Consider the following 21,973-nt stretch of genomic DNA (forward strand, 5'->3'; position numbering starts at 1 on the left):
CTGTGGGTGATGTTGCAAGCAGAGGCTATCTTGTCTATGTGAATATAGTATTTGAGATGGAGGACCGACTCTGTGTCTGCCCATAATAGAGTAGCCGATAGTGTCTGTGTATGTTATGTTTGAGCAGAGAATTTTGTGTGTGTGTAAGAGAGAGGGAGACCGAACAGATTTTATCTGCGCATGTCTTGTTTGCATGTCTTGTTTGCATGTGTGTATGACAGAGAGATGGAGATTTGGACTCTGTATTTGTGTGTGAGAGCGCGTGTGTGATTGAGAGCTGGAGTGGGTGTGTAGGTAGACGATTGAGGAAGCAGTGCATTGTTCCTATTACCACCACCTCTTGCTTCTATTGACTGCTGGAATGGAGGGTGTCGAAACTGATAGCAGCTTATAGACCAGTGGTCCTCACAGCCCTCTGGTATACAGAGGGATAAACACTCCCTCAGCCAATCTTATTAGGGCAAACGTTATTAAACTACTGTGTACAATAACATCTGTAAAACATCTTTCAATCAAGGCTTTCATTAGATGTCTTCTATGTATCAACTTCAATGAAAGTAGAGTCAGAAAATCACACTGTATAGTTCGGTTAATACTTTAAATGTTTTAAAGTTTATTTTAATATTAAAATGTTCTTGTGCACCTGTTACAGGTTCTAAAAGACCAGGTTTGCTTTTCCCAGATGGTGCATAATGTACTACGCTACTCTACCATACTATTTTCTCTCACTGGCTGTCACTAACCAACCAATGTTAAACAATTATATTGTGTTAACGTCAGTTCTTATTTTTGTCGGTAGGAATAGAAATCAAATGTCAAGCTAGATCAGGGATCATCAACTAGATTCAGCCACGGGCTGATTTATTTTCTTTAGCTGAGGGTTGGGGGGCCAGAACATAATTACAAATCATTTGCAAACTGACTGCAAGAATTGTGTGTGTGTATATTTGACTAAAACAATTATTTCAAACATTGCTTACGATCACATCTCTCTTATGCGTGGGAATACTTAGGAATAGATTTCCATTAAAATCACTTGGTGCTGATTTCATGGTGTTTTTACAATCTTTTATGTCCAACAATGAAGATATATAATTTTAAATACTAAGTTTAGAGAATGACACAAGTATTCATTTTCACAGTTTGCTGCTTCAGTGTCTTAAGATATTTCTGTCAGATGTTACTATGGAATACTGAAGTATAATTACAAGCATTTCATAAGTGTCAAAGGCTTTTATTGACAATTACATGAAGTTGATGCAAAGAGTCAATATTTGCAGTGTTGACCCTTCTTTTTCAAGACCTCTGCAATCCGCCCTGGCATGCTGTCAACTAACTTCTGGGCCACATCCTGACTGATGGCAGCCCATCCTTGCATAATCAATGCTTGGAGTTTGTCTGAATTTGTGGGGGTTTTTTGTTTGTCAACCTGCCTCTTGAGGATTGACCACAAGTTCTCAATGGGATTAAGATCTGGGAAGTTTCCTGGCCATGGACCCAAAATATCTATGTTTTGTTCCCCGAGCCACTTAGTTATCACTTTTGCCTTATGGCAAGGTGCTCCATCATGCTGGAAACGGCATTGTTCGTCACCAAACTGTTCCTGGATGGTTGGGAGAAGTTGCTCTCTGAAGATGTGTTGGTACCATTCTTTATTCATGGCTGTGTTCTTAGGCAAAATTGTGAGTGAGCCCACTCCTTTGGCTGAGAAGCAACCCCACACATGAATGGTCTCGGGATGCTTTACTGTTGGCATGACACAGGACTGATGGTAACGCTCACCTTTTTTCCGGATGCCCCAGACAATCGGAAAGGGGATTCATCAGAGAAAATGACTTTACCCCAGTCCTCAGCAGTCCAATCCCTGTACCTTTTACAGAATATCAGTCTGTCCCTGATGTTTTTCCTGGAGAGAAGTGGCTTCTTTGCTGCCCTTCTTGACACCAGGCCATCCTCCGAAAGTCTTCGTCTCACTGTGCGTGCAGATACTCACACCTGCCTGCTGCCATTCCTGAGCAAGCTCTGTACTGGTGGTGCCCCGATCCCGCAGCTGAATCAACTTTAGGAGACGGTCCTGGCGCTTGCTGGACTTTCTTGGGTGCTCTGAAGCCTTCTTCACAGCAATTGAACCGCTCTCCTTGAAGTTCTTGATGATCCGATAAATGGTTGATTTAGATGCAATCTTACTGGCAGCAATATCCTTGCCTGTGAAGCCCTTTTTGTGCAAAGCAATGATGATGGCATGTGTTTCCTTGCAGGTAAGCATGGTTGACAGAGGAAGAACTGATTCCAAGCACCACCCTCCTTTTGAAGCTTCCAGTCTGTTATTTGAACTCAATCAGCATGACAGTGTGATCTCCAGCCTTGTCCTCGTCAACACTCATACCTGTGTTAACGAGAGAATCACTGACATGTCAGCTGGTCCTTTTGTGGCAGGGCTGAAATGCAGTGGAAATGTTTTTTGGGGGGGATTCAGTTCATTTGCATGGCAAAGAGGGACTTTGCAATTAATTGCAATTCATCTGATCACTCTTCATAACATTCTGGAGTATATGAAAATTGCCATCATACAAACTGAGGAAGCAGACTTTGTGAAAATTTATATTTGTGTCATTCTCAACTTTTGCCCAGGACTGTACACAACAAACATTCTGCGACTCAATCATCGGATCATTGTATCCTATAAATCTTTATGTACAGTAAAGTTATTTAATCCGGAATATATTTATTTTCAATGTACAGCATGACATTCTGCATATCATGCTCAGACCCAGGGTGGCAGGAGGATGATGTTATACTCCAGGTAGCTGTGCTGGTTTTCAAGGCAAAAATATTAGATTGTTTTTCCCAAAATATATTTTCATGAGGACTTTTAATGGGTTTCAGTACTGGCAGGCAGGCCGCACTCCTTGAGCCCTCTGCCGTTCTGAATGTAGTAGCTGACCGGATTCAAGAACCCACTAATATGTTTGAGGCAATCTAGGGCAACAATGATTACATTGTACAGCAATTGTAGAAGACAGAACTAGTCAGGTACAATATTTAAATTCATATAATTTCATATATTTTCCATTCATTATTTCACACATACTGTGCATTCGTAAAGTATTTAGACCCTTTGACTTTTTCCACATTTTGTTAGGTTACAGCCTTATTCTAAAATTGATTAAATAGTTTTTTCCCCTTATCAATCTACACACTACCCCATAGTAACAAAGAAAAAAAACATTTACATAAGTATTCAGACCCTTTAACTCATTACTTTGTTGAAGCACCTTTTGGCAGCGACTACAACCGCGAGTCTTTTTGGGTATGACGCTACAAGCTTGGCACACCTGTATTTGGGGAGTTTCTTCCATTCTTCGCTGCAGATCCTCTTAAGCTCTGTCAGGTTGGAGGGGGAGCATTGCTGCTCAGCTATTTTCAGCTCTCCAGAGATGTTCGATCAGGTTCAAGTCCGGGCTTTGGCTGGGCCACTCAAGGACATTGAGACTTGTCCCGAAGCCACTCCTGCGTTGTCTTGGCTGTGTGCTTAGGGTTGCTGTCCTATTGGAAGGTAAATCTTCGCCCCAGTCTGAGGTTCTTGAGAGCTCTGGGGCAGGTTGTCATCAAGGAGCTCTCTGTACTTTGCTCCGTTCATCTTTGCCTCAATGCAGACTAGTCTCCCTGTCGCGGAAAAACATCCACACAGCATGATGCTGCCACCACCATGCTTCACCATAGGGATGGTGCCAGGTTTCCTCCAGAAGTGACGCTTGACATTCAGGCCAAATAGTTCAATCTTGGTTTCCTAAGACAAGAGAGTCTCTTGTTTCTCATGGTCAGAGTCCTTTAGGTGCCTTATGACAAACCAAGTGTGCCTTTTACTGAGGAGTGGCTTCTGTCTGGCCACTCTACTATAAAGGCCTGATTTGGTGAAGTGCTGCAGAGACTGTTGTCCTTCTGGAAGGTTATTCCATCTCCACAGAGGAATGCTCTGTCAGAGTGACCATCGGGTTCTTGGTCACCTCCCTGACCAAGGCGCTTCTCCCCCGATTGCGCAGTTTGGCCGGGCAGCCAGCTCTAGGAAGAGTCTTGGGGGACCTTCAACGGTGCACAATTGTTTTGGTACCCTTCCCCAGATCTGTGCCTCGACACAATTTGCCACAGGTGGACTTATCAAGTTGTAGAAACATCTCAAGGATGATCAATGGAAACAGGATGCACCTGAGCTCAATTTTGAGTCTCATAGCAAAGGGTCTGAATACTAATGAAAATAAGGTATTTCTGTTTTTTATTTGTTAAATTTTCTAAACCTGTGTTCGCTTTGTCATTATGGGTTATTCAATTTCAGAATAAGGCTTTAACGTATAAAAATGTGGAAAAAGGGAAGGGGTCTTTTATACTCTCTGAACGCACTGTATATATTGGGAAAATGGTGTATTTGGAAAAACAGACATGTTGCGGACACCGTCTTGCTTCTAGACAAGCTAAATACCTCCTTCACCTGCTACCAAGGACTGTGGGCTCTTCTTCTCCGTGGCCGATGTAAGACATTTTAAGCGTGTTAACCCTCGCAAGGCTGCCAGCCCAGATGGCATCCCTAGCCGCATCCTCAGAGCATGCGCAGACCAGCTGGCTGGTGTGTTTACGGACATATTCAATCTCTCCCTAACCCAGTCTACTGTCCCCAGATGCTTCAAGATGGCCACCGTTGTTCCTGTACCCAAGAAAGCAAAGGTAACTGAACCAAATGACTGCCGCCCCGTAGCACTCACGTCTGTCATCATGAAGTTCTTTGAGAGACTAGTCAAGGATCATATCACCTCCACTTTACCTGACACCCTAGACCTAATTCAATTTGCTTACCGCCCCAATAGATCCACAGACTATGCAATCGCCATTGCACTGCACACTGCCCTATCCCATCTGGACAAGAGGAATACCCATGTAAGAATGCTGTTCATTGACTATAGCTCAGCATTCAACACCATAGTACTCTCCAAGCTCATCATTAAGCTGGAGGCCCTGGGTCTGAACCTCGGCCTGTGGAACTGGGTCCTGGACTTGCTGATGGGCTACCCCCAGGTGGTGAAGGTAGGAAAAAACACCTCTGTTTTAATGGCTAACTCCAAATGAGCTTTTCCAAAGTTGTTCATATATTATAGCGATTAGTCCTTTTGGGAGCCCAGATAATGTATTTATAAATCTCATCATTGGATGGTTAGGCAGTTGGGTTTACCAAGGGACACCATAGGCCAGCATAGCTGACCTAAATGGTAAATATAGAAAAATTAATGGTCTGTCTTAAATCATGGAATGTTCTCAAACCATTGCTGTCCATGATATCGTCAAGGGTATACGGATTCCACATTTGGACCATTTGGGGGGGATACAAAAGGCCACCCTTCAGATCACAAGGCATTATTGTGAAATTTTGGAGTCTGGCCATGTCATTTTAATTCCCAGTTACATTGTTTTTCAAGTGTTTTTTGTTGTTGTTGTTGAGCACAGCCTACCAGTTTGTCATGACTTATGTCCTTCATAAGCCAGTGGAAAAGAGTGACAATGTGATGGGAGGAATAACCTACTACTCAAATTTTGATTGATGCGCTATACACTGTTGATTGATAGGAGAACTTAATCGTATAGTCTTTGTCCATTTCTGATTAATTAATATGCATTAAACATAGGCCCCCTCCTGTACTCCCTGTTCACCCATGACTGCGTGGCCATGCACACCTCCAACTCAATCATCAAGTTTGCAGACGACACAACAGTAGTAGACTTGATTACCAACAACAAGACAGCCTACAGGGAGGAGATGAGGGCACTCGAAGTGTGGTGTCAGCAAAACAACCTCTCACTCAACGTCAACAAAACAAAGGAGATGAGAGTTAACTTCAGGAAACAGCTGAGGGAGCAGCCCCCTATCCACATCAACGGGACAGCAGTGGAGAAGGTGGAAAGCACAACAGTGCCTCTTCAACCTCAGGAGGCTAAAGAAATGTGCCTTGTCACCTAAAACCCTCAAACTTTTACATATGCACAATTGAGAACATCCTGTCGGGCTGCATCACTGCCTGATACGGCTCTGCGGTCTGCACAATGCATCACCGGGGTCAAACTACCTGCCCTCCAGGACAGCTAGAGCTCCCGATGTCATAGGAAGGCCAAAAAGATCATCAAAGACAACAACCACCCGAGCCACTGCTTGTTCACCCCGTTAAAACCCAAAAGGTGAGATCAGTACAGGTGCATCAAAGCTGGGACTGAGAGACTGAAAAACAGCTTCTAGCTCAAGGCCATCAGACTGTTAAACAGCCATCACTAACACAGGGAGGCTGCTGCCTACATACAGACTTGAAATCATTGGCCACTTTAATAAATGGATCACTAGTCACTTTAATAATGACACTTTAATAATGTTTACATATCTGTCATTACTCATCTATGTATAAACTGTGTTTTATACCAACTATGCAGCTCTGGAATTGCTCATCTATGTATATACTGTATTTTATACCAACTATGCAGCTCTGGCATTGCTCATCTATGTATATACTGTGTTTTATACCAACTATGCAGCTCTGGCATTGCTCATCTATGTGTATATTCTTATTCCATTCCTTAGATTTGTGTGTATTAGGTCATTGTTAGATATTAATGCACTGTGTTTGCTACATTCACAATAACATCTGCTAACCATGTGACCAATTTGATTTGAAATAACATTCTCCTGGCAGATCCCTTTTTAAGTGTGTGTGTGTGTGTGTGTGTGTGTATAGACAAATAAAGAGGTTCTGTAACCATTTTTTGACAGACCCTGTAAGGAAAGCCGACCACGTCTTGGTTCCAGTAACTGATGTAATAGCATGGACAGCTTGGTTCAGCCCAGGAGCTGAAGATTCAATTTTAAGGCACAGTGAAAGCTAGGTACCTGCCCATGACCGTGAAAGCGCAAATAGTGATGGATGCAATTGCCATGCAGTTGCGCTCCGACAGTCAAATTTACATTTGCAAATGCTTAACACATCCGTATTGACAAAACGAGTCATGTGACGACCATGAAGATGGCGCATCTTACAGTATATAGCAGTTTTCTGAAAATGTCTTGCCCCTCAATACCAGTTTGGACCGGCGGACAATATCACGAGTGTTAATTATCGTCTGACTCAACCCAATCGCCGGGACCCGATATCACGGCGTTGTTGATAATTGGGAATCCGACTTCGTAATGAACCACAGGCTAATGACTAACCGGGAAATACATAAATAAACCGTAAAAAACAACAACTTGGCCGTTCCTATCGAGATGCTGCTGCAATAATAGCGTTTGGAGATTTAGATTACCGTGTGTGTTGGGTAGGTGGACACCGAGACTGCATCTTGTGTGACTAGGAGACTCAGCGAGCAGAGCAGACCGGGAGATAAAGGAACCGCGGGCGAAGACATTGGTGGTCCATTTTATGTTGTTGCCTATAATAGCCTATATTTCTAACGAGATGTAGCCTAGTTCGTTCGATACATAAAGAGCCGGGGATATTCCTATAGCTTTCATTTAGCCAAATCCTCCCACGATATCGACAGAATGAGGCTTGGTCTCCAGGTGGGAAAATAACAAAAATCCCAAGATGTGGATACCGACAGAAGAGGAAAAAATCGGAGTTGGTGAGTCCATTCAGTATTTATCTGTCTATTTGTCTTTTTTTATGGCTGTGTTCAATTTGATTTACTTTTCTCATTCAAAATGTATTATTTTCTTATGAAGAAGCGTTGTGACGATCACAGCTTCGGATTTGATCTCATGTTTGGTCATACAGGTTATTATATGTTACTGTAGGGTATTCGCATCTAACAGTCACAATGTCTCGTGTTTTAAATTCCTGTAATGAGGCTATAGCTTACAAAACACAGTCTATCAGCTGTGCTTAATGGCTGAGGATAACCTGACAATAAGAAAAGGGAAAATATAGGTTATTGCGTGGGATGATATAGCCTAGTATAGGCATGCTACCTCAGTGGCCATCCATAATCCAGTCCTACAGTATGATTATCATTCATTCATACTAGGCTACATTGTATGTTTTGAAAATGCGTCAATAAGTGTTCAGATAGGTTCTGATGCTCTTCAATGCCTATCTGAAAAGGCATTCGACTGGAAACCACGAGGGGGCAATGGGATAGCGTTATGCCAACAGGTGTAGCCTAGAGTCTGAGTATGCGCATGCTTACCTGTCGGTATTTGTAACACAGCACCACGACTACTTCGCTACTACTACCATCTGTGATCTCCAACCACTATGTCATAATGCTCAAGCCGAATCATTGTGAAAAGGTCTAGTAGCCCCAGAGATAATGGGTCATTTATATCAGGAGTATTGGAACTATCTGCAAAATGTTCCTGGCGATTTGAATGAGTCATGTTGAATTAGTTCGCTCAGAACACACACAGCATTGCTTGTTGTAGTATAGGTTCGACAAATACCCAGACTCCAGAACTATTGATTGGTGTTCAACAAAGAGAAGCCACTGATTTGCCATTGCTGGAGGACGGGAGAGAAGCAAGTTTGATGAGAGCACACAGTGTACTGTACCTTTTGATTCAACCAGCCATCCTTTTCGTTTCGCTGTCCGTGGTGCTGAAAATTATGCTTCAACCAACCTCTGGCCAGCGTGTCGCTGTCCAGGGTGCTGAAACGCAGAACGTAGCGCATTTAGACCAGCGTTTGTCAATTCCGGTGGCACAATTTTGTAAGCGCAACATTGCAGTGCACACACCTGATTCAACTAATAGTCACGTGTGTTAGTGGTGGTTAGAACAAAATGTGAAACCCTGTACGTAGGCCCACGAATTGAAAAACACCGACATAGGCTACAGCCAGAGGCATAGGACTGCACACTGTTAGAAGACCAGCCGTGTCCATTTTGCTCTACTACTCAGAATTTTGCCAGAGTATACAAAAGCCACATCATATCAGATTTGTGGGCTGCTGCTAAGGTTTGATGCTTGATATTTGAAGCTGTCCTTGTGAAAACCATGTCCCATGTTGAAAGCTACAAACTGACATTGAGTTTTCAATTTTGATTGGAAGTATCTACTTGGAGTCTATGACTATTGCATTTGGGGGACATTTCTTCATCCACCTAATGGTCAGGATTGGGGCAATTGTATCTGTTCCTATATCCTTGTTAGGGGCAACTTCTACTATACAGTTTAAAACGAAGTACGGTATCCGATCCTAGATCTGTTTTAGGGGTAACCTCTACCATACTGTCTAAAAGCTGCTGTACTGTTCTCTGTGGGTCTCATTCCTCCCATCTTATCTTAATGGGCTCAGGCTAACAAAGAAAAATGTAGAACCCACATAATGAAAATTGAATGTCTCCTTTTAGAAAACCTCATTTGTTTCCTTAGTTTTTTTTTTATTGGACATAATGCGTCTCTGTGAATGTCTTCGTCACTATACAGTATCTCACCCCTGTGTCCTCTTCCCAAACTTAGCAGGTGATTTTCAGGTAGTTCCAACAGTTGTATCTGGTGGTAGTGAGGTGATATGGTAGTTAGCGATAGCTGTACACATGACTGTATTCACTTCTCACTCTGGTTCAGAAACATCTGCCCCTCGTGGCTCTGACATTGGCATGCCCTTGCACCTCCACATGCAACGGCTCAAGTGCAACTCAATATAAAAATAAGTTGAAGTCGGAAATTTACATAAACTTCAGCCAAATACGTATAAACTCAGTTTTTCACAATTCCTGACATTTAATCCTAGTAAAAAAATCCCTGTCTTTGGTCAGTTAGGATCACCACTTTATTTTAAGAATGTGAAATGTCAGAATAATAGAATGATTTATTTCAGCTTTTATTTCTTTCATCACATTCCCAGTGGGTCAGAAGTTTACATACACTCAATTAGTATTTGGTAGCATTGACTTTAAATTGTTTAACTTGGGTCAAACATTTCTGGTAGCCTTCAACGAGCTTCCCACAATAAGTTGGTGACTTTTGGCCCATTCCTCCTGACAGTGCTGGTGTAACTGAGTCAGGTTTGTAGGCCTCCTTGCTCAGACACACTTTTTCAGTTCTGCCCACACATTTGCTATAGGATTGAGGTCAGGGCTCTGTGATGGCACTCCAATACCATGACTTGGTTGTCCTTAAGCTATTTTGCCACAACTTTGGAAGTATGCTTGGGGTCATTATCCATTTGGAAGACTCATTTGTGACCAAGCTTTAACTTCCTGACTGATGTCTTGATGTTGCTTCAATATATCCACATAATTTTTCTTCCTCATGATTTGTGAAGTGCACCAGTCCCTCCTGCAGCAAAGCACCCCCACAACATGATGATGCCACCCCCGTGCTTCATGGTTGGGATGGTGTTCTTCGGTTTGTAAGTCTCCCCCTTTTTCCTCCAAACATAACGATGGTCATTATGACCAAACAGTTCTATTTTTGTTTCATCAGACCAGAGGACATTTCTCCAAAAAGTACGATCTTTGTCCCCATGTGCAGTTGCAAACCGTAGTCTGGCTTTTTTATGGCGGTTTTGGAGCAGTGCAAGAGCCGCTTCCTTGCGGTTTTGGAGCCGCTTCCTTGCCGAGCGGCTTTTCAGGTTATGTCGATATAGGACTCGTTTTACTGTGGATATAGATACTTTTGTACCTGTTTCCTCCAGCATCTTCACAAGGGCCTTTGCTGCTGTTCTGGGATTGATTTGCACTTTTCGCACCAAAGTACGTTAATTTCTAGCAGACAGAATGCATCTCCTTCCTGAGTGGTGTGATGGCTGCGTGGTCCCATGGTGTTTATACTTGCGTACTATTGTTTGTACAGATGAACATGGCACCTTCAGGCGTTTGGAAATTGCTCCCAAGGATGAACCAGACTTGTGGAGGTCTACAATTTGTTTTCTGAGGTCTTGGCTGATTTCTTTTGATTTCTCCAAGATGTCAAGCAAAGAGGCACTGAGTTTGAAGGTAGGCCTTGAAATACATCAACAGGTACACCTCCAATTGACTCAAATGATGTCAGTTAGCCTATCAGAAGCTTCTAAAGCCATGACATCATTTTCTGGAATTTTCCAAGCTGTTTAAAGGCACAGTTAATTTAGTGTATGTAAACTTCTGACCCACTGACCCAATTGTGATACAGTGAAATAATCTGTCTGTAAACAATTGTTGGAAAATTACTTGTGTCATGCACAAAGTAGATGTCCTAACCGACTTGCCAAAACTATAGTTTGTTAACAAGAAATTTGTGGAGTGATTGAAAAACAAGTTTTAATGACTCCAACCTGACTGTATGTAAACCTCCGACTTCAACTGTGAATTAGAAAGTCATGGCAATTTGAAGCTATGACATCTTGGATAATAATATGAATGGACAGCCATACTTACATAAAGCAGGACATCCAGCTAATGTCCATTTGGTAGGGGGATTACAGCGTTTGGTGTACTCTAAGCACCATTTCTTAATGGTTTTAACCCGCTGAGGACACAACCACTCATCACCTCCTTTGCTGCAGGTTGTTAAACAGAACTTGAGTAAAAACGCTTCTGGAATCAATGGGATTTCTCCTCTCATCAGTAGAAAGTTCAGCGTTAGTCCAATATGGCCTATTTTTAAACGTTTGTCTGTGTTGCGTGCGTATGTATGTAGGTGGGTGGCATGTGTGTCTGTTGGCATCTGTGTATGTGTGTTTGCTGGAGTGTTTGCTCTTTCGAGATGTAATAAAAGGTAACGTGGTCATCAAGTAGTCATGTGATCTCCACTGCAGATGGGTGCCATACTCACTCAGACAGCTGTGGCTGCTGTTCTGAAATCAGATCTGACAAAAGCACTCGGGCACTCGCGTGGCAGAAGTCCTAAGGTTAGCAGGACCTGAGAACAGCCCAGTGATGCGGTGTGTGTCTGAGTGAGCGTGCATTCAGGTCATGCTGAACAGCATGACTCATTGGGCCAAACAGAAAAGGCTCTTGTGTCATTTATTACTTTGCCATTTGAGTATCTAGGACAGGGTTACTGAATCTAGGAGAGAAGCAGGACCTCCGGGGTCTGCATGCTTAGTCACAATGCATTACTGGAATGGCTAAAGGAACTAATCTGTGATGCGCTTCACTGTGATCACCAGCCCTACCAGTAATGTTTTGGTTTGGCTCTAAAAGCATCCAGGAAGTTTTTATTCAATACAGCACTTAAATAATAGTAAAACAATCACAGATTTAAGAATGATCTGCATACAGTGGTCAAAAAGGGTAAGACGCATTGTACATCAGTAATGTGATGTCCTTCAAGACATTTATTTCTCTGTAGTTTTAGATGATCTTGCAAGTAAAGATGCCACAGTTTAAAGGGATAGTTCACCCATGTTACAAAATGACACATTGGTTTCATTACCCGGCAAGCTTTCAATGGACAAGGTATGACAGCAATCTATGCTTCGGTTAAGTTTCCCTGGCACTGTTTCCAGTCATGGGACCAATATTAGCATTTTTCGCGCATCATGTCCAAATGATCTGAAAACATCTATAATTGATTGTGAAGCTCAACAAAGTCGCTTATAAATGATTTCATTCGATGCGTGAAAGTTGCTGATATCGTCCCGTGACTTGAATGGGATATGTCATTTTTTAAATGTGTGTGAACTGTCCCTTTAACATCCATCTGTTAGTATACTCCTTTCTGTACATTCTTTATGGTACCATAAAACCTCCTCAGAAACAATGCCCACCCTCGGTGTACTGTTGTTATGCTGTCCCTGTCAACATAATTACTATGTAAATACATTGCTTTTGCTTCAGTTCATGTGAAGTTGGCCCAAAAAGAGATGTAGGGTTGCATTTACTCTTGTTGGTGGGGTTTGATGCTTGCTGCCCTTTACACTGCCCTTCAGGGCATAGTACAGTACAATCTAGTACAGTATGTCTGTCTCTCAGCTTTGTTTTCCTGACCATGTGTGCCTTCTGTCTGCTAAATGTTTCCATCAACACAGAATCAAAACTGAACTGAGAGAACAGTAACCTACCTACCTCCATGTTCAATTAAGCGGTATTTACAATGAGTGATGTGTATGTCTGTGGTGAAAGAATAGATAGATCATTCTTGGATGACTGTGACTTCAGTCTGGAGTTCATTATCTTATCGCCAGAGAAACTACTTTGATTTTCATTTGAATGAATAGTTCTATAAATCAAATTTTTTCCACATTGTGGCATTTTGATGACCATACAAATTGGTGCATAGTAATGATACTTTTGTGTGCTGTGCATATTTTAGCGAGGCTATTTGCATGGTTGATTTAGCCTGGGGACTGAGAGAGTGACACACACTGTAAAGACCTGGGTTGAATAGATAGAGACAACCATACAAATGGCTTTGTAGACGTCCATGTGATATAAAAGTGAACAATGTAAACACTGTTTTAAAAAGCAAGGACCAATTCAACTGAGCTTGTTTTCTCTTGTTCACTTTACAAACCTAACAAAGGATGACTGATAGGAGCCAGTAACTCCACAACATTGGCTTACTAATTTCCAAAGCAACACCGACTTAACCTTGATCTCTGTCTTCTGTGTAGTCAAGGCTCTTTCTCTCTGTGTGTGTGTGTGTGTGTGTGTGTGTGTGTGTGTGTGTGTGTGTTGGTGTGGGTGGTTGGGTGGGTTTGTGTGTGTGTGTGTGTGTGTGTGTGTGTGTGTGTGTGTGTGTGTGTAAGTAAGTCTCTTTCTCTCTGTTGGTGTGGGTGGTTGGGTGGGTTTGTGTGTGTGTGTGTGTGTGTGTGTGTAAGTAAGTCTCTTTCTCTCTGTTGGTGTGGGTGGTTGGGTGGGTTTGTCTGTGGTCCTTTTCTCCTCTGTTTTCACACTGCAGGGAGCACGAAACTGCAGCATCTGCCTACCATCATCGTATATTGTTATGTGGGCCCACAGAAACTGCTGTTGCCTTTTAAAAAATGGCTTCGGCTGCATCTCTGCAAAAATAAGCTTAATCTGAATTCCAAAATTGAGGAATTAGGAGCAACTTCCTAACACAGTTATGCCATATTCAGACTTCATTGCTATCGTAAGCAGGCTCATCAACTAACATCAGTTTGTTGCAAATCATCAACAGTGGCACTTCATGCAACCTAATACTCTAACATAGTTCATACATTTTCCTTTTGCCCATTTAGATATTACTCTCACTTCACTACTTTTACTGTACATTTTTGTCTTGGTTTGTTTTCCGATGAGTGAGCACAGCCATTACTGTTGGTTATTATTTTACTCACACCAGTTGTTGATTAAGATTGTGAAAATGCCTTGCTTCTGCCAAGTCTAATTTATCACACACCCTAATGTATCTTACTCACACATCAACATTTTCAGTTTGTATCTGAACTCTGGCTGAACTCAACTGTTGTTGTTACAGTCACTCCCTGTATTGCTGCATTGCTGTGTACAGTAACTGTACTGTTGGGGTCGTGATGGGCACCACCCCAGTAGGCCTATGATAGAAAGATGGATAGATGGAAAAGGAAGTGAGTTCAATACTTTTTAGTAATGCAGATTTGTTTGTTTCTTTCTGGGTTTGCGTCTCAAATTACACCCAATTCCCTATATTGTGCATTACTTTTGAGGCACAATATGGGAAATAGTGATGTAATTGGAGATAAAACATGGATCCAGATTTCAGCAAGGGAATTCTTAAAATCCAAGTAAAGAGCAGTGTCAACAGAGCCTGTGAAATAGAACCGCAATCTCTAGTGTAACAGTCCCATCTTGTTCTGACATGGGCACTCTGCTGAGCGTCTCATAATGGTTCCAGTGTAATTACGCAACTTAAATGAACTAGGGGACATTAAAAGACGAGGACTTTCAAGTAGAGAATGTTTAGGCCAGGTAGATCTGAAGCCGAGTTAGAGAAGGTGACAAGAACATCCCTCTTTAAGTCTTTCTCTCTTGTCACTTAGATGGTTATATGTTCAGATTATCTCTCCATCTGATCTATGCCCTGTGCTTGTGATTTGGACCCTGTGCGCAGCAGCAACACATCTATATTCCTGCCATTTTAAAATGCCCATATCCCTGCAGCAGTTATACAGTGAAGAAAGCCCTACAGTTTTATAGATGATCTGTTGCCATAGCTACCGTAGCAGAGGAACTAAGTGCTCGTTTCCCACAAACCGAACAAGTGCTCTGGCCTCTCCCTTCTCCCCTCCCCCCGCTCATTGGGTCCCCTGACTGGGTCATTAGCATAATGACTCACACAGAACTCTCCTCCAAGGGCCACCATTTGTGGGTTTTGGAATCGTGAATGGAGCCCTGTCGTCGCCAAACAAGTTTGCCTTGTACTGAGGCCTGTAGACATTACATCTCTGTTCTGCTGTTAAGTTACTCTGCTACTCGACTGATGCACCATTAAGAGGTATTAAAGGTAGTACTCTATAGTGCGGGTCTCCTGAAGATGGCGCTAATGCATCTTAATCATGTTCTCTGAGTCACAGTATTTGATTCAGCCAGCAGTACTCTGCATACTTTAAAGGGCATTGGTTGAATTTATGCTGCAGTGAGAACAGACAGTTCAGTTCAGCATTGAAGATTTATGCAAAGATATGATGGAGGAGCGTTTACCCCTACTATTTAGCAGCAGAATGTGTGCTGTTTGTAGGGTCCGTATTTGGAGACTTAACTTAACATTGCATTAAAATCAGGACTGCTTAAGAATGAATTGCCTTTTTAAAATGCCTACACACTTCAGGGAGGGGAGCCTGTTTACAGTTGGTTGAGCTGGGGCTCCTTCGCGAGGACTTGTTTAGATGTTTGCAGGAAACAGCTTATTAAAAAAGCTGTGATAACAGCTCGGCGACAAACCAAAACACATGCCGTTTGAAAACATGACTGATGGGGAGGGATGCACCTTGTGGAAAGTAACACAAGGATAAAGCCAAGGACAGAGTATCTCATCCTTAGGCTGTGTACTTGACTGTTTCTGTTTACAGGAAAGGGATGTAATGATGAGCAGAGCTTTGAGTAATCTATTCACTGAATAAACAATATCATAAAAAACAAACAAACACATTGGCTAAAACAGACATAACTTCATGAAGTTAACAATGTTTACCATTTTTTTTCTCTTCTCAGTTATTTGTAACTTCCGGGGCTCAGTATGTCAGGCCCTGGTTCTGGAGATAGGAGAGACTGTGCAGATCCTGGAGAAGAGTGAAGGTAAGAGCTGCTGAATAACAGTTTATAGAGACTAACATTGTATAGTATACTCATTTTACCTTCATCTAAAAAAACATTTTGTGGTTTGTGCGCGTGTGCATGCGTGTGTGTGTGTAGACATATCAACCAGCTGAACAGGGACTATGAATCTTTGGTTTCTCTTTAGGCTGGTACAGAGGGTTTTCCACCAAGAAGCCTTCAATCAAGGTAAACATATCAGCCTTTTCTTTTAGAATCACACTTTACATTCACTGCTTGTATTGCTGCTATTATTGAGAGTGGTCCTGTTAGACCAGACAGCTATCAGCCACTGTTTGTTTGAAGCTATTTATTCACAGCAAAGTGAATCCTCATGCAACCTCAGCATGACAACACTAAGAAAAGTAAGCATGTGTGGGCACCGCAATTAGTATGCGTTAGGTGCAATCTACCATATTTTCTCTCCTCTCTGTGTGGCAGAGAATACAATGCACACTTTGGATTTCTGGAGGTGTTGTATTGGATGAGTAGCAGTACATATACAATAAGAGTTACACCATTTATTTGATCAGTTCACCTTCCACACCCACACATACATACTGATGGATCCTCTGTGGTAAATAGTGTTTTACCGCTCACACAGAGGCCTACAATGTGGCACTGTGTTTACTGTACACTTCATCTTGCTTCCAATGGGAGAATACGTTGGAGCTTGCATCATAAGATAAAAGCATGAAACCATTTGTGTTGAGAGAGAGAGAGAGAGACACACCGACCCATCCACCCACCCACAATCAGGCGTCTCCTGCTAGTACATTCCCTCCAGAGAGCCTGCTCAGGCTGCTGTTCTGACATGCAGTTCCATGTAAACTGGCAAACCTCTCCTCCAGGTAGAGCTCCATTAACACAAGGTCTCAAAAGGTACAGTAAGAAAAAAATGTGTCCTAGCTTTTATACTGTGCCAAGATGCACAGAAATACAACAATACATCACGAAACGACAAACATGGTTTCTTTTCGATTTTGATTCGATTACTAAGTGTGCAGGTATTCATATTTTTTTAATGCTATTATTAGTACCTGCCTGCACCTGTGGAAGTTTGTTGGATGTGTACGTACACTATGTTTGAACTAAATAGGTACAGAACCTCCAGGCAATGTTCCACTAGCTGCTGCCATCGATATGTTCTGCACTGCAGTACGTTTATTATATATTACAGACGCATCCACTTCCGATCCAATCAATTGTTCAGTAAACCATGTTAATAACTGTACCTGTTTTTCCGGCTTCATGTTCCAAATCAAAATGTCTGACACATGATACCAATCACTCAGTATCTTTTTATAAAAAACATTTAAAACCCCCTTTTTCTCCCCAATTTCGATCTTGTCTCTTCGTTGCAACTCCCAAACGGGCTCGGGAGTCGAAGGTCGAGTCATGTTTCCTCTGAAACATGACGCGCTAAACTGCGCCTCTTAACACCCGCCTGCTTAACCCGGAAGCCAGCCGCACTAATGTGTCGGAGGAAACACCGTTCACCTAACGACCGAGGTCAGCCTGCAGGCGCCCGGCACACAACAAGGATTCACTAGAGCACAATGAGCCAAGTAAAGCCCCCCCAACCCTCCCCTCATCCGGACGACGCTGGGCCAATCGTGCGCCACCCTATGGGACTCCCGATCACGGCCGGTTGTGATACAGCCCGGGATCAAACCCGGGTCTGTAGTGACGCCTCCAGCACTGCGATGCAGTGCCTTAGACCACTGTGTCACTCGGGAGGCCTCACTCAGTCAGTATCTTAATAAGCTGTGAACCCAGTGAAGAACCTGTGATACCTTAGCCTGGCCCTGGTCCCAGATCTGTATGTGGTTTACTCCTCTTCAATGTCATGACAGTGATAGACAATACCTCTGCTGTCTCATCATTCTTTTTAGTCGAGCTGAAATTAAAGGTCAGTCAGAATTAGTTGTCAGATAACATACTGTTCCAGAAAGACACACTAAAACTCCTCACAATCCTGGCAGATAGCTAGAGGTCTTATGGGATGCTAATGCCCATTCTGCTCTCACTACTCTCATCAGCTAGTTACAGTCCCCCACCAATACGCCTCCATTTTTATGTACTCTTCCTCCCACGCTCCCTCACTTGCCCTCATACTCTCCCCGAGCCGCCACAATTAACTGTGCTCACTGTGCCCAATTCATCACATCTGGCAGATTAGAGCCAGAGAGAGGAACTGCAAGGGTGGCAGTTGGCACTGTTCTGTCTCATGCCCTTCCCAGCTAAGCGACGATTGGGGTTGAGCTGCTGCATATTCAGTTTGTGTGTGTGTGTCAGAGTTAGAGCAGTATTAAAATAGCCACAATCTAAGAGTAGCTTGTTGCTACAGTAGTTTTTCTCTGTCAAGTACTCCGCTCCTCTAACTACTGCTCCACATTACAGTTGACCAATGCATATCATGTACAACACAGGAACACACATGCAACATGTGTGACATACTGTTTACATGCATGTAGAGCACAGGACTATGGTCTTCAGTTGCAGCACCTTGCTACATTTCTGTATTACACTTCTGCCCTTTCCATCCATCAGGGTATATTCCCAACCAACTATGTCCACCTGAAGAAATCCACAGTCACCAACAGAGGGTGAGTCTCTTTCTGTTAAATCACATGAGCCCTGTTTGTCAGAGATACATTCAGGTTTGAAATGATTGGCACCCTTGATAATGATGAGCAAAAACTACTATATCAAGTGAATAATACAAATACTGAGCTATATTGTATGCAGAAACAATGGGGAAATTATATTATTTTACTACAATTACTCAGAGAAAGAGATTTTGTTGAATCTAAAAAAAAGATAAGGGTCAAAGTTATTGGCACCCCTCTGTTCAATACTCCAGCACCCTCCCCTTGCGAGGATAATGACGCTGAGCCTTTTTTCTAAAATGTTTTATGAGATTGGAGAACACATTGGGAGGGATCTTAGACCATTCCTCCATACAGAATCTATCCAGATCCTTGTTATCCTTCGTCTGAGCTTATGGACTGCCCTCTTAAATTCAAATAACAGGTTTTCGATGGGGTTTACATTTACATTTTAGTCATTTAGCAGACGCTCTTATCCAGAGCTACTTACAGTAGTGAATGCATACATTTCATACATCTTATTTATATATATATTTTTTTTCTTTTCGTACTGGTCCCCCGTGGGAATCGAACCCACAACCCTGGCGTTGCAAACACCATGCTCTACCAACTGAGCCACACGGGACTACTTTAAGTCCGGAGACTGAGATGGCCATTGCAAAATGTTGATTTTTAACAATTTATTTCTGGATTTTGATGTGTGCTTGGGTTATTGTTATAGTCTTGCTGGAAGATCCACTTGCGGCCAAGTTTCAGCCTCCTGGCAGAGGCAACCAGGTTTTTGGCTAAAATGTTCTGGTACTTGGTGAAGTTCATGATGCCGTTTGCTAAATGGTATTGGCACTTGGACTGGAACTGGTCCTCTGCTCACAAATATATCTTCCAGCAAGACAATAACCCCAAGCCCACATCAGAATTTACAAAACAATTGTTAATTGACCACAAAATCAACATTTTGCAATGGCTATCTCAGTCTCTGGACTTAAACCCTGTTGAAAACCTGTGGTTTCAATAGAAGGGGGCAGTCCATAAGTACAGACGAAGGGTATCAAGGATCTGGATAGATTCTGTATGGAGGAATGGTCTAAGATCCCTCCCAATGTGTTCTCCAAACTCAGAAATATTTTTGGGAAAAGGCGTGGTGTCGTTATCCTCGCAAGGGGAGGATGCTGGAGTATTGAAAACATGGGTGCCAATAGTATTGACCCCTTATCTTTTCGAGATAAAAAAAAAAAAAAACAGCCTTCCTCTGAGAAATTGTATAATATAATTTCCCTTTTTTTATGTTGCATACAACAGCTCAGTATTTGTATTTATTTTATACAGTCTTTTTTGCTCAGCTTTATCAAGGGTGCCAATAGTTTCAGATATAAGGTGGAGAATCACTGGTTAATGGAAGCCAAAGGAAGCTCTATCTTTTCCACAACATATTGTAGAGCTGCCATTGGGTAAGGTTTAGTAATCAACAATGGGGTGGTGTGTGCATGTCCCACGCATTTCTGTTGCCTCATATCCCTCATCACTGATCTGTGAGGATCTGTAATTAAACAGCATTAGTTCTGCTCTGCCAGTGAAGCATGCACACACACACACACACACACACACACACACACACACTACTCTCCCACGGACACACACGACACCAGTGGTCATCCGAGTTGTTGTGCTGCTGTTTAAGGCACAAAAGCTGTTCATGGCAGTGGAAGCAGAGAGAGGGCAGTGCAAAGACAGAGGCAGGCAAGCTCTTTATCAGCCAGTGTTGATGGAGATTAGATCTGCAGGCAGGGATCAGTGACAGTGTGGACTGAGAGGATAGTTCATAGTGTTATATCACCACCCTCCAGTGCACTTATAACACACATTCAGAGAGCTCTCGTTTGCTTTTAAAACAATTAAAGGTGCAGACTTGGAAATTGTCATTATTACACTTCGCCGTTCAAAGGGTTGAACTTGGGAAATGTGCATTGCAGTTTAGTCTGGTTAATGATATGAAAACACCAACAGGTTCTCCCAGTGCATCAGAGCTATAGAGTATCATTCTGACTTGTTATGTAATGGATGGACTGTCTTATGTTTTTAACTAGACACATTTTCTACAGAACAAATTAATGCTTGACACAATTTTGGTCTTTTAATGTAGGCAATACATAGTAGAACATTATGGAATCCAAAGCCAGAGTGCAGAGAACCACATTTCACAACATAACCTGGCTATCTTCTCCTTTTCTCCTGCTTAAGGTCTTTCTCTTGTCTTTCATTTAGTCTCATGGTTGGCACTCTGAAATATAAATTGTCTATTGTGGTTTTGCTCTAGTGATCCTTTATAATCCTAATTTCACAATTTAGTGAAATGTAGTTTTTCATCATGAAAGAGTTATGTCATTACAGTGCCAGCACATGGCAGTGATCTAAGTGTGTGTGTTGGTTTGTTCATTTGTGAGAGGGTTTTTCTCTATTTGTACTGTAGGCAGATATGTCTGTCTCTGTCTAATCTTTAGGTTTTCAAGTGTCTAACTCTGTTTCTATAACTGTGTGTGTGTCTCACCCTAGGCTGTGTGAGACGGTGGTGCCTCTGGAAGACCCTATTATCACTGAGACCACCTCCACCCTGCAGGAATGGGGCATGCTGTGGAAGCAACTCTACGTGGTCGGTATCGCCTCACTTCTCACTGGGAAACCTCTGTCTAGCTTTGAGAAAACACTGACTCCATTTAAATGCAACGTACAGGGTTAGAAGAGTGGTTGATCAGAAAGGGAAAGAGGAAAGGAGCTGCACCCACCCCTGCTTTACATACTTGGCTCAAAAGATTTGATGAGATATACATTTTTACCTGCAGTATGCAGTGTTCACCTCATTCAATAGCTGAAAAAAACATGTCTATTTGCAAAAGACTGGGGATAGCAAAAACCATTGGGGTTGAACATGCTGTATATACATCCCCTTCCCATGATTCCCCATAGCATGTCATATAGGCTGTAATTCCACTCTTCATCATCTTATCCTGCCTATGTAAATCCCAAAATAGTAATTGTCTATAAATAATGTCGTAGTAGATAGCTATCATAGGCAATTTCACAGAATGTAATTCTGCCATTACTATGCTTCTTTGCCTAACCTGGTCCCAGATCTCTCTGTGCTGTAGCCAACTCTTCTA

At 42.4% G+C, this 21,973-nt stretch overlaps 1 protein-coding gene across 4 annotated transcripts in view; it reads left to right on the forward strand.

Moving 5' to 3' along the window:
* LOC106571850 (dedicator of cytokinesis protein 3) overlaps window positions 1-21,973 on the forward strand; it is a 111,609-nt gene that overhangs the window by 32,003 nt on the left and 57,633 nt on the right. For all 4 annotated transcript variants that reach the window (XR_001321018.2, XR_006759220.1, XM_014145341.2 and 1 more), the window contains exons 25-28: window positions 16,105-16,188; window positions 16,355-16,395; window positions 18,760-18,815; window positions 21,369-21,465. Coding sequence is in view for 2 of the 4 variants with exons in the window: in XM_014145341.2 (XP_014000816.2) it covers window positions 16,105-16,188; window positions 16,355-16,395; window positions 18,760-18,815; window positions 21,369-21,465 (278 nt within the window). In the remaining 2 variants the exon portion in view is untranslated. The remainder of the gene's footprint in view (window positions 1-16,104; window positions 16,189-16,354; window positions 16,396-18,759; window positions 18,816-21,368; window positions 21,466-21,973) is intronic.

This window comes from Salmo salar, chromosome ssa15 (genome assembly GCF_905237065.1).
Source record: "Salmo salar chromosome ssa15, Ssal_v3.1, whole genome shotgun sequence".
Classification (NCBI taxonomy): domain Eukaryota; kingdom Metazoa; phylum Chordata; class Actinopteri; order Salmoniformes; family Salmonidae; genus Salmo; species Salmo salar.